The sequence below is a fragment of the Crocuta crocuta genome, unplaced genomic scaffold (genome assembly GCF_008692635.1).
Source record: "Crocuta crocuta isolate KB4526 unplaced genomic scaffold, BGI_CrCroc_1.0 scaffold139, whole genome shotgun sequence".
NCBI lineage: Eukaryota > Metazoa > Chordata > Mammalia > Carnivora > Hyaenidae > Crocuta > Crocuta crocuta.
This window is the reverse complement of record NW_027533258.1, coordinates 9,462,677-9,474,210: the sequence shown is the minus strand read 5'-3', so window position 1 is coordinate 9,474,210 and position 11,534 is coordinate 9,462,677. Positions and strand designations below refer to the sequence as shown.

The 11,534-nt window shown below is 50.0% G+C and overlaps 1 protein-coding gene and 1 long non-coding RNA gene across 3 annotated transcripts in view; both read right to left on the bottom strand.

The window, feature by feature from the left end:
• CTC1 (CST telomere replication complex component 1) overlaps positions 1–7,538 on the bottom strand; it is a 15,775-nt gene extending 8,237 nt beyond the window's left edge. For both annotated transcript variants that reach the window (XR_013330832.1, XM_077746541.1), the window contains exons 1-5: positions 7,472–7,538; positions 4,441–4,604; positions 2,743–2,980; positions 2,385–2,593; positions 1,908–2,052 (exon numbers count right to left, since the gene is read on the bottom strand). Coding sequence is in view for 1 of the 2 variants with exons in the window: in XM_077746541.1 (XP_077602667.1) it covers positions 1,908–2,052; positions 2,385–2,593; positions 2,743–2,980; positions 4,441–4,604; positions 7,472–7,504 (789 nt within the window). In the remaining variant the exon portion in view is untranslated. The remainder of the gene's footprint in view (positions 1–1,907; positions 2,053–2,384; positions 2,594–2,742; positions 2,981–4,440; positions 4,605–7,471) is intronic.
• Positions 7,539–10,235: 2,697 nt separating this feature from the next.
• On the bottom strand, positions 10,236–11,481 carry LOC144217265 (uncharacterized). The gene is made up of 2 exons (XR_013330863.1): positions 11,142–11,481; positions 10,236–10,401 (listed from the first exon to the last, which is right to left on the bottom strand). It is a non-coding gene; the product is annotated as an uncharacterized LOC144217265 (long non-coding RNA).
• Between the last annotated feature and the right edge of the window lie 53 nt (positions 11,482–11,534).

Below are 11,534 nucleotides of genomic sequence, written 5' to 3'. Positions count from 1 at the left end.
GGGGTGGGGGGGCGGGGGAGGTGGAGAGAAGAACGTTCCCAAGTGCAACAACCTTCTAGGGCCGAGAGAACACACAGCCCTTCGCAGGGGCTTCGGAGCACACTGCCGACTCGGACACCCGAACCCCCAGTCTGCTGTGCTCCACTCCCAGACCCACCTCTACCCTGCAACCTGGGGAGGCCACCGAGCAGACCTTGGACGTCACACCTCGTCGCAAGGTACTGCTACGACCTCACTTACGCTTCCCGCGTGTGCAGACAAGTGGCGAAGGGGGTTTGACTACACGGATGGGCACTTCTGCTCCCCACTCGCTGCCCTCCGCTCGGGAGACTTCCTCCCACCTCGCTAGGAGCGCCAGTTCGCAACCCCTCCGCCTTGGCTCAGACACCGCGCGCTTCCTTCCTCTGCGAGAGCGCCAGGGTCTGAAGGCGGACCCCCGAGCCCTGCCCTGCTTGCCGCCCTTCGCCCCGAGCCTACCAGGCACATCAGCACGGCTGCTCCCTCGACTCCTCTTCTAAGACAAAAGCCCCACTTGAGGAAGTCAGACCCACGCCGGCCCAGTGCCGAGCGGCCTCCTGTCCCCAGCTATCTAACAACGGCAGGTACCCTGAACCTCTTCTCCTCTTTTCAGAGTCCAGTCCTTCATTTCCAAGAGATGATCTCAGCTCCTCCATCCCAGAAGAGATTCCCTGGGTCATCTAGGGTGAGAGTATGTCTCCAACATGTCTCCTCCGCAGCCTATGAACACAGCAAGATCGCTCCTGCCCCGTTCAGGCCAACTCCGCCCTGAACGGCGTTTCCCGTGGTCTCCAGGGCACGTGAAACAGTCTAATGTGAGGAAAATATGGAAGCTCTGCCATAACCCAGGAGGAAAAACAAGCCCAGACACTTAGGTGGCCTCTAAGCGGTTCGGGTTCTAGACTTCGCAGGTTCCTTTAACACGCAAATAACTGCCACTCACACTCTTGACACACACGGACACAAGAATTCTGCCAGCGCCAATTTTCAAAGCTGCCTTTCCTGATATGTGTGAGAGAGTCTTTTTAGCCTTCAATTGTTCTGAATCCTTTTGATTTTTTTTAACATTTATTTATTTTTGAAACAGAGAGAGACAGTGTGAGCAGGGGAGGGGCAGAGAGAGAGGGAGACACGGAATCCGAAGCAGGCTCCAGGCTCTTAGCTGTCAGCACAGAGCCCGACGCGGGGCTCGAACCCACAAACTGGGAGATCATGACCTGAGCCGAAGTCAGACGCTCAACCAACTGAGCCACCCAGGCACCTGTTTCAAATGCTTTTGAAACGTTATTCAGATAATTATGTGAGTCGTAAGACAGTATCAAATTTTGACAACAGCGCACGTTGCAAAAACTTTATGAAGCGCACATACTTGGGGCGCCTGCGTGGCTAGGTCGGTTGAGCGTCCGACTCTTGATTCAGCTCAGGTCATGATCCCAGGATTGTGGGATCAAGCCCCATGTTGGGCTCTGTGCTGAGTATGGAACCTGCTTAAGATTCTTTTTCTCTCTCTCCCCCTCTGCCCTTCTTCCTCACTCATGCTCGGTCTCTCTCTCTTAAAAAAAACAGCGCACATACTCGATGTCTTACTGGTGGTAATTTGTATCATTTTCTCGGTCACCCTGCTGATGCTGGGAAGAAACAGTGACTCTGCAGGTCTGAAGGAGTCACATGCAGTACAGGAGTTGTCCACTCAAACGACCCGCACAGCAGGAAAGCCTGCCCCCTGCTTCCTGGGTGGAGGAATGGTGCTCCCTGGACTCCTCCTGCGACAGCTCTGTTCCAGAAAACCATGCCCCTCCCTGGCCTTCTTCCCTACTGTCCTGTCTCCCACAAAGAGCTCTGACAGCCCCACGGCACCTCCCCAGCCCCGAACTGACGCCCGTCCTCACCTGCACGACCACAGACACGAGGCTGCCAGCTGGCGAGGACCCGCCAAGAGACAGGACGAAGTGAGCTTTCTTCTGACTCCTCACCAGAGCGCTCAAGCGGACCAGCTTCCCAGCCAGGTTTGGCTGCACGCCTCGGAGCTTGCCTCTGAAGAAGGAAGAAAGAAGACCGGGAAAAGTCCTCTTTCCTTCCTTTTTCCCTATAGATGCCTTCCCTTCCGCTGTAGGTAACCTTGTAGTAATTTACAATTTCTCTAGTCCAAAGCGGTCATTCATTCTAAAGACTCCCTTCAAGCTCTTCCCGACCTTAGATGAGGCAAACTTCCCTTGAAGACTCCCACTCTTGATACCCAGAGAAGCAACCCTCGCCCCCTGATGTGGAACATTCCACCTGTCTTGCTCCCAGAACCTTTCTCCCTGGCCTCCCTCCTCCCAGCTGCACGGCGCTCGGTCCTCTCCCGCCAGGGAAGGACTGTCTACCTGTGCCTGAGCAGGCGGGACGCGGTCTCTGGGTAGAGAACAGAGAGAGGGCTGAGGGAGCCGGGGCTGCCGGTCAAGGGGAGCACTGGCACTGGAGCACTCAAGAGCTCTAAGTGTCCTTCCCCTGAAGACCACCTGGGAGGGGGGAGGTAGCTCCAACTGGGGAACAGACAGAGGTGGCCCAGCCAAGACAGGTCCAGATCTATGAGCTAGAAAAGACCAAAAGCGCGGGTTAGCCAGGACCCCAGCGTCCCATCCACCTTCTCCACCTTTCTTCCCTTAGAGACATCATTGCCTCGCTCCCTAGACACCGTTCTTGTTAGGATCTGAAGCAACTGACCTTCACCTTCGTACTCACCTCACAGACCAGGACACCAGTGTTATCTTTCACATAGAGGTCTCCTTTCCTGCACTCTTGCTCCAAGTCCCCTGATAGGTCTGTTAGTGTCCCTAAGAGCAACAGCCGCTCCCGGGGTAGGGGACTCCCACTTGGTCCAGCCTCTTGTGCCCAAGCCTGGTAGGTACTACTGCTCCAGGACAGGTGGCTGCAGCATGGGAGGTTCTGGTGGGTCTTGAGGTCCTGTACGGACACAAAGCTGCAGACGGAAGGGAGCAGACGTCTTGCAAAGCCATATCCAAGCCTAGGAAATTATCCTTAACCCCGACAAATCCCCCAAGATCCCAAGGAAAGGTCAGTGGAAAATACCGACTAAGAGAGGAGTTTGATTCAAGGGCAAAAGCCCCAAGGGCTGGAATGCCTGGGTGGCTCAGTCAGTTGGGCTTTGGATTTTTTATTTCAGCTCAGGTCATGATGCTGGGGTTGTGGGGTCCAGCCCTGAGTCAGGTTCCACGCTGAGTGTGGAGTGTGCTTAGGATTCTCTCTCCCTCCCTCTACTCCTCTCACCACCTGGCACATGAACGCTCTCTCACGCTCTCTCTCTCAAATTAAAAACAAGGGGCACTTGGGTGGCGAAGTCCATATGACTTCAGCTCAGGACGTGACCTCTCGGTTCACAGGTTCGAGCCCCATGTTTAGGCTCTGTGCTGATGGCTCAGAGCCTGGAGCCTGCTTCGGATTCTGTGTCTCCCTCTCTCTCTGACCCTCCCCTGCTCACGCTGTCTCTCTCTCTCTCAGAAATAAAGCATTAAAAAAAAAAAAAAAAAAAAAAGCAAACTGCAGAGGATACATAAGGTACGGTGCCATTTACATAAAGGCAAAAATATGAAAACCTTACAGTATATTGCTTAGGGACAGATGCACGTACAATGAAAACATAAAGAGGGGCGCCTGGGTGGCTCAGCTGATTGAGCGTCTGACTTCAGCTCAGGTCATGATCTCACAGTTCATAGGTTCAAGCCCCACACTGGGCTCTGTGCTGACAGCTGGGAGCCAGCTTCAGATCCTCTGTCTCCCTCTCTGCCCCTACCCTGCACATGAGCTGACTCTCTCTCTAAAACAGATGTAAAAANTTCCAACAAAGGGTTTTAATGTAGATTTTTTTTTTTTGCACCCATGCTGTTGATTGCTAAATGTAATAGTCTGATCATGACGCTGAATAAATGTGTCTTTTAAAAAAAAAAATAGAATAAAATAAAACAGATGTAAAAAAATGTATATGCACATATATAAATTCAGAAATAATACACTCCATATTTGAGATATCTGTTCCTTCTGTAAGAGGGGAACTGGGTTTCTTTTCACAGGATTTTCAGAGCCTTTAATATGTTAATAAGCCGTGTGACTCTCTTAAAGAGGGTTGTCACATCATATTCAAGGTCTCTTAAACTCACTTAGCCACGGAACCCTTTCCTCATGGTGCTTTATTCACACTGCTTTCAACAGTTTAAGAAACAGAAGTGTTGTAAAAAACAAACACGATACACCTTCAGAAGACTTTAAACTCCAGTCTTAAACCCAACTATCTGCACTCGCTGACATCTTAATTCTCTGCATCTTAGTTTCCTAATACACAAATGAAAGAATATCAGCCTCTCCACATAGGGAGTTCTTTTTCAGTCCCAGTTTATGTTCCTCCTGGAGCCCGCCTCCCCTTACCTGTAGCTGAGGGGCAGGGGAAAACCCTGGTTCTTTCCCTGGGACCCCCAGATGGTCTTCACACAGTCAATCACCAACTGAGTCAACTGGGCATCGGGCTCCGTGCCAGCTGGACACACAGTCTCTTGCACAAAGGTCCGGGCAGCCTCAAGCCAGGCTTGCTCCTGAGGAAAGTGAATCTAGTTAAAACGTCTTCCTAACCAACCTGCGCACCAACGAAATTTGGGGAATAAAGGAATGAAAAGAGAAATTAGGAGGACACGTAAATAGAGATGACAAGCCAGAGTTGAGACATTAGAGGAAACCTTAGGTGTGACATCATCCAGCCACACTTCAGGCCTGACCTCTTTCTCTTGTGAGTACCGTGCCCGATGTGAGCACTGGAGCCACGCAGGTGGCCTCGCCTCTCTAACAAACCCATACCAATCCTGACAGTGTGCAAATGGTATGCACTGCTCTATGACCCCCCACCCCCCACCGGCTTTGGCACCATCCCAGGTAGAATTCTGCTCCCTTCCTGGGGCTACCGCAGTACCCTGAACCTACTTTTTTTTTTAACGTTCTATTTATTTCTGAGAGAGAGAGAGGCAGCGTGAGCAGGGGAGGGTCACAGAGGGAGGGAGACACAGAATCTGAAACAGGTTCCAGGCTCTGAGCTAGCTGTCAGCACAGAGCCCGACGTGGGGCTCGAACCCTCGACCCATGAGATGATGACCTGAGCTGAAGCAGGACGCTTAACCAACTGACCCACCCAGGCGCCCCACCCTGCACCTACTTCTAAGAGCCATGATCACCCGGTTCAATACTGTGGTATCCCATCTTATGTGGGGTCTGGTCCTAAAAATCACCCTTGAAAAAATCCTTTCAGGGACACCTGGTGGCTCAGTCCAGTGTCTGATTTTGGCTCAGATCATGATTTTGAGATGTGAGAGTTCAAGCCCTGCATCGGGCTCTGTGCTCACAGACGGGAGCCTGAAGGCAGCTTTGGATTCTGTGTTTCCCTCTCTTTCTCTCTCTCTGCCCTTCCCCTGCTCATGCTTGCTCTCTCTCAAAAATAAATAAACATTAAAAAAATTAAAAAATATATGACAGTATCGTATGGTAATATATGCATTTAAATTTTTTTTAAGGTCTTTTTTAACGTTTTATTTATTTCTGAGAGAGGAAGACATCATGAGCAGACGAGGGTCAGAGACAGAGGGAGACACAGAATCTGAAACAGGCTCCAGGTTCTGAGCTGGCTGTTAGCACAGAGCCCAACGCAGGGCTCGAACTGCAAGATCATGACCTGAGCCGAAGTCGGACGCCTAACTGCGCCACCCAGGTGTCCCTATGTTCATTTAAATTTAAATATACTTAATTACAAAAAATATATAAAAAGAACGCAAAATTAAAAGAACTTTTTAAATCTTTATTTATCTTTGAGAGAGAGCACAAGCACGGGAGGGGCAGAGAGAGAGGGAGACACAGAATCCGAAGCAGGCTCCAGGCTCTGAGCTATGAGCACAGAGCCGGACACAGGGCTCGAAGTCACAAACAGCCAGATCATGACCTGAGCCGACGTTGGATGCTTTAACGGACTGAGCTACCCAGGCGCCCCATAATCACCTAACTTTTATTAAAAATGTGAATTCATGGATCTCATCTGTTTAATCAGAATCTTGGCAAGAGCAGGGGATGCTGGAATCTATATCGTAAAATAAGCTTCCCCAGGGGCACCTGAGTGGCTCAGTCAGTTAAGGGTCCGACTTTGGCTCAGGTCATGATCTCACAGTTGGTGGGTTCAGGCCCCGCGTCAGGCTCTGTGCTGACAGCTCAGAGCCTGGAGCCTGCTTCGGATTCCGTGTCTCCCTCTCTCTCTGACCTGCTCACGCTCTCTCGCTCTCTCTCTCAGAAATAAAACATTAAAAATTTTTTAAACAATAAAAAATAAATAAAATAAAATAAGCTTCCCCAGATCAGTACTGATAAAGCCTGAAGTTTGAGAACACTACACACCTTCCCCTCAATGACCTCAGCCGGTGAGGTCTTGACTAGCCATCCATAGAGGCGAATCTATCTTGAAGCTCTAGTGATATCCATCTGCCTGGGTAGGCACCTCCCTAACCTACGGGCACCACACATCCCAGCACTGTTAAAAATAAATTTAAAAATTTAAAAAAAAAAACACCCACCCTTCTTCCAAAGTCCACTAACAGGCAAGTAGCACCCTCAACCAAATAATTCCACCCTGAAACTCCAAGTACCCCCTTTAATGCCTTCCTTTCCCTACACAACACCCAAATCTTTCAGACTGACTCTACCTCCTTATTTATTTATTTATTTATTTTACCGTCTGGAACCTCAACATTCCTGCCATGGTCGGGGTCACCATCCTCTCTCACCGCTTTTCAACCATAGCCTTCTAACTGGTACTCCGCGCACTGCTACCTCAGGAAAGGGAAAACCCCAATCCCATCCAATCGCTCTTCTGCTTAAAACCCTTCACTGACTCCCGATTACCCTCCAGTGTAGGGTCGCTCCTCAGCCAAGACTTCTAAGACGGTCAGCTCTCACCCCTCCATCACCGCCCACCGGAACCTGAGTTTCTCAGAGATACCTGTTCGATCCCTTGCCTTTGAACATGTCTCTGCCTCCGCCGTGAACCCCCTTTCGGCGCTTTTCTGCCTGGCTAACCCCTACGTGCGCCTCGGGTCTCAGGCGTTTTTCTCGATCGCCGTTATCCCTTCGCACTGCAGCTGCGTCATGGGCTTCCCTCAGGAACCCTCAGCCCCACCGAGCGCCCGAGTCCGCCCCCCGGCTTCGCCACGGGCTGGAAGCCCGGAGGGTGGGCGGAGGCGTGTCCAAGGCTCCCCGCTGGCGCCCCGGGAACGAACAAATACATTCGCAGAACGGGCGACGGTAGGGCCCCCCCGCCCGGGCGCGGCCGGCGAAGGCGGGGAGGCAAAGAAACGAGGTGGAGGGCGCAGGGGAAGGAGGAGGACCCGGGCACACGAGGAAAAAGGGACGAGGGGCGGAGAACGGCACTCACGGAGTCGGCAGCCGGAGCCGCGGCGGCCTCCATGATGCGCCCGAGGCTACGCCCAGGGACGGCCAGCGAACGGCTGCCGCGCGAGGGCTCACGGGCAGGGCGCTCCGTGACGTCATCGGTGGGCGCGGCCGCGGCTCCGGCTCCGGCTCCCGGGGTCTCTGCGCAGCCGCAGCGGCTCGGGGGCCCCCCCAGCTCCGCTCGCCCGTGACTTCCTGTCTGGCATCCCCGGAACGGGTTTCGGCGCAGGTGCTCGGACGCAGCCCGCCTGGTTGGTCACTTCCTAAGCGTCTTTCCATCTCTCCCTGATCTTGCCAACCAGAGAGAGCTGTCTCCTTCTTAGTGCAGTCTGAGCACATCATTCATTCTTGTGCGATGGCCTTGACTCTCTGCTGTAATTGTTTCCCCAACTAGACTGTACCTATGCTGTAATTGTTTCCCCGCTATACCGTACCTAGAAGCTTTATCCCATTTATTCTGTTTCTCTGTGTATCCTGGTGCCTTGAATAGTGCTTGTTGCTAAATAAGAGCTGGGGGCGTCTGTCTGGCTCAGTCGGAGAGGCAGAGACTTTTAAAAAGTTAATTTATTTTTGAGACAGAGAGAGCAGGGGAGGGGGAGAGAGTCACAGCAGGCTCTGAGCAGAGCCTGATGTGGGGTTCGAACTCATGAACCCAAAGATGGTGACCTGTGCCGCAATCCAGAGTCCCAGGCACCCCAGCATGTGTTTCTTGATCTCTGGGTCCTGAATTCGAGCCCCACAGTGGGGGTAGAGATTACTTTTTAATTTTTTCAGAGAGAGAGGGAACCCCAAGCAGGCTCCATGCTGTCAGCACAGAGCCCAATGCGGGGCTCAAACTCACTAACTGTGAGATCATGACCTGTGCTGAAACCAAGAGTCAGATGCTTAACGGACAGAGCCATCCAGGCACCCCCGGGGTAGAGATTACTTAAATAAATAAAACTTTAAACCATCTTACTTTAAAATATATATGTATATGAACTGGGTAAATATTTGTGGCTCAACTAATGAAAGCCTCTTGCTCTTTCTACTTCACTCAAGCAACCAATCATTCCATGGCTTAGTAGGCAGGGAGTGAACACCTATGCACCAGGCACAGATCCAGGCTCTGGGGATACAGCAGTGAACAAAGATAAGAATCCTGTAGACCATTAGAAATGGGTGCTCTTGAAAGAGAATATAGGGAATGCAGGAGGTAGTGGGTCCTTTTTATATGTAGAAGGACTTAACTGAAAAGGTGACTTTATGGTGAAGAATTGGAAGAGATGAAGGATTCAGATGATGGGGGTTAAAGAAAAAGAGTTGGGGGGAACAAGCAGAACTCTGGTGAGAAGAAAAGCAAGGAAGCCAATGTGGCAGGAGAAGACACGAGATTACAAAGGTAAAGTGAGGAGGTTTGGGGAATATTTGAAAAAGGTAAAAAGGGGATCAAAGGGTACAAACTTCCAGTTATAAGTCACAGGGATGAGTCACAGCATAGGGAATATAGTCAGTAATATGGTAATAGCTTTGTGCTGACTTGTGGCGAGCATTTCATAATGTATAGAATTGTGGAATCACTATGTTGTTTGCTTAAAACTAATAATAGTATCTCATGCTAACTGTACTTCAACTAAAAATTCAAACTTTTTTAAAAAAACAAAATAAGAGAAAGTGAAAGAGGGGCATTTAATGTTGTAAACTCGCAGCAGCTTCCAACTGTTTCTGGAACAAGATAGTATGATATTGTGAGTAAAAACATTGTAGGGGCTCCTGGGTGGCTCAGTCAGTTAGGCATCCGACTTCTGCTCAGGTCATGATCTCTTAGCTCAGAGTTCGAGCCCCATGTCAGACTCTGTGCTGACAGCTCAGAGCCTGTATCCTGTTTTGGATTCTGTATCTCTCTCTCTCTCTCTCTGCCCCTTCCCTGTTTGTGCTCTGCCTCTCTCCCTCTCAAAAATAAACAAACATAGAAGAAGAAAAAACATTGTAGACAATAAAAATGCTCTAGTCCTCATTTAACAGAACAAAGACTTTAATTCTACAAATTATGGAATCCCCTAATTCAACTGCACATTCAATGCAAGCTCTCTATTTCTTATTGAATAAACTAGCTATGGGGTGCCAAGTTCTGTATAAAGTGAATCTTGGGGCACTTGGGTGGCTCAGTCGGTTAAGCATCCGACTTCAGCTCAGGTCATGATCTTACAGTTTGTGGGTTCAAGCCCCGCATCAGGCTCTGTGCTGACGGCTAGCTCAGAGACTGCAGCCTGTTTCAGATTCTGTGTCTCCCTCTCTCTCTGACCCTCCCCTGCTTATGCTGTCTCTCTCTCTCAGAAATAAATTTTTAAAAAAATTTAAAAAAAATTTTAAAGTGAATCTTTAAAATTCCCCATGATTACATCAGATGTTTCTTGCCTTCCCACCAAAACAACAAATCCCCCCCCCCAAAAAAAAACACCCTTGTTAGAACATCTGTCAAAGCCTGAAGTCCCAAACCTAATTGTTCCTTTTGCTTTCAATATTTGCTGGACTCTGGAAGCCTCCCTGTACTTAAGAAATCCATGAAGATGTGCCCTACATCCTGGGACTTACTTTCCATAGTTCGTAGGAGGGAGTGTTGAGTTTAAGCTACAGTGATCAGAGAGAGCTGTACTGAATCTACCCCCTCACCACCCTCCCTTCGTTGGTGTGGTTTGAATGTCAGGTTAATCTGGTGGCAGATTAACCAGATGAGAAAGGCACAAGAGAATACCAGGACACTGAAATAGATCACGCTTGATTTAATAAGCATCTTTAAGGAAACGGGTGGGAGAGGGAAAGATGTTAGGGAAGCATGGAGAAGAGCACTTGGTCTGTCACACAAGGAAGGAGTTGCGGTGCTGTCCTCCAGACCTGGTGACTTTGAACATTCTGTTCTTGTCCAAGGGGCAGCTGGATATATGAAAACCAAAGTCAGGAGAGGGATTAGAGCCCAAAGGATAAATCTGGAAGTCACTATGTGGAGGTGAAAGCTGAAAATTTACAATACACCAGGGCTACTCAAATGTCAGGGAGAGGTGCCTGGCTGGTTCAGCTGGTAGAGGGGACTCTTCATCTCAGGGTTGTCGGTTCAAACCCCACGTTGGGCATGGAGCCTACTTAAACAAACAAACAAACAAACAAGAAAATGTGAAATAAATAGGACCAGACAGACAGCTGAGCATACTAAGGCTCCTGGAAGGTTCCAGAAGGTACATACTGGATGGAGCCTGAAGGGAAAGAAACCAAGAGGTGCTCAGATGTCAAAGATGAACACGTGGCCTCTGTCAGAAGTGAGCCCTGAGGGAACTCATTTCAATAGCCTGAAACTTTACAGGTAGCAACTATTATACCTGGGGCATGGCTGGAATTAGGGTGAGTGAACCTTTCAAGTACCTCCATTAATTTTTTAAAAAAATTTTTAATGTTTTTACTTCTGAGAGAGAGACAGCGTGATCAGGGAAGGGTCAGAGAGGGAGACACAGAATCTGAAGCAGGCTCCAGGCTCTGAGCTGTCAGCACAGAGCCTGATGCTGCCCGAACCCACAAACCATGAGATCATGACCTGAGCCGAAGTTGAACGCTTAACCATCTGAGCCCCCCAGGTGCCCCAAGTACCTCCATAAGTTTTGCACTCCCGGAACCTCACTTGCCTTATCTTCTTGGCCCCCGTACAGCAGACAGATATAAATGAGACATGAGGAACAAGATTTTCTACATCTGTAACTGTTACTTGACTCATTAAAAAGACCATTGGAGCAGATGCCGTGTTTGCCCTGGGACGGCTCTCCAGCTTCCTTGCCCTCAGGCTTCAGGCAAGATTTTTGGCTAATGAGAGGCAGAAACAATTTGCATGGAGGCTTGACAGGAGAGAGAACCCAATGTTTATGCCCTTTCTCCTTCGACACTGTAATTGTGCCCTCGGAGCACCTCTCAGCTGATAGCGCCCTTCCATCCTTTGTCTCTTCAAGCCTACAGGTGATAAGCACTTTCTGCCGTTGCCAGGCTTTGCCCTCCCCCCCCCCCCCCCCCCCCCCCCCCCCTCC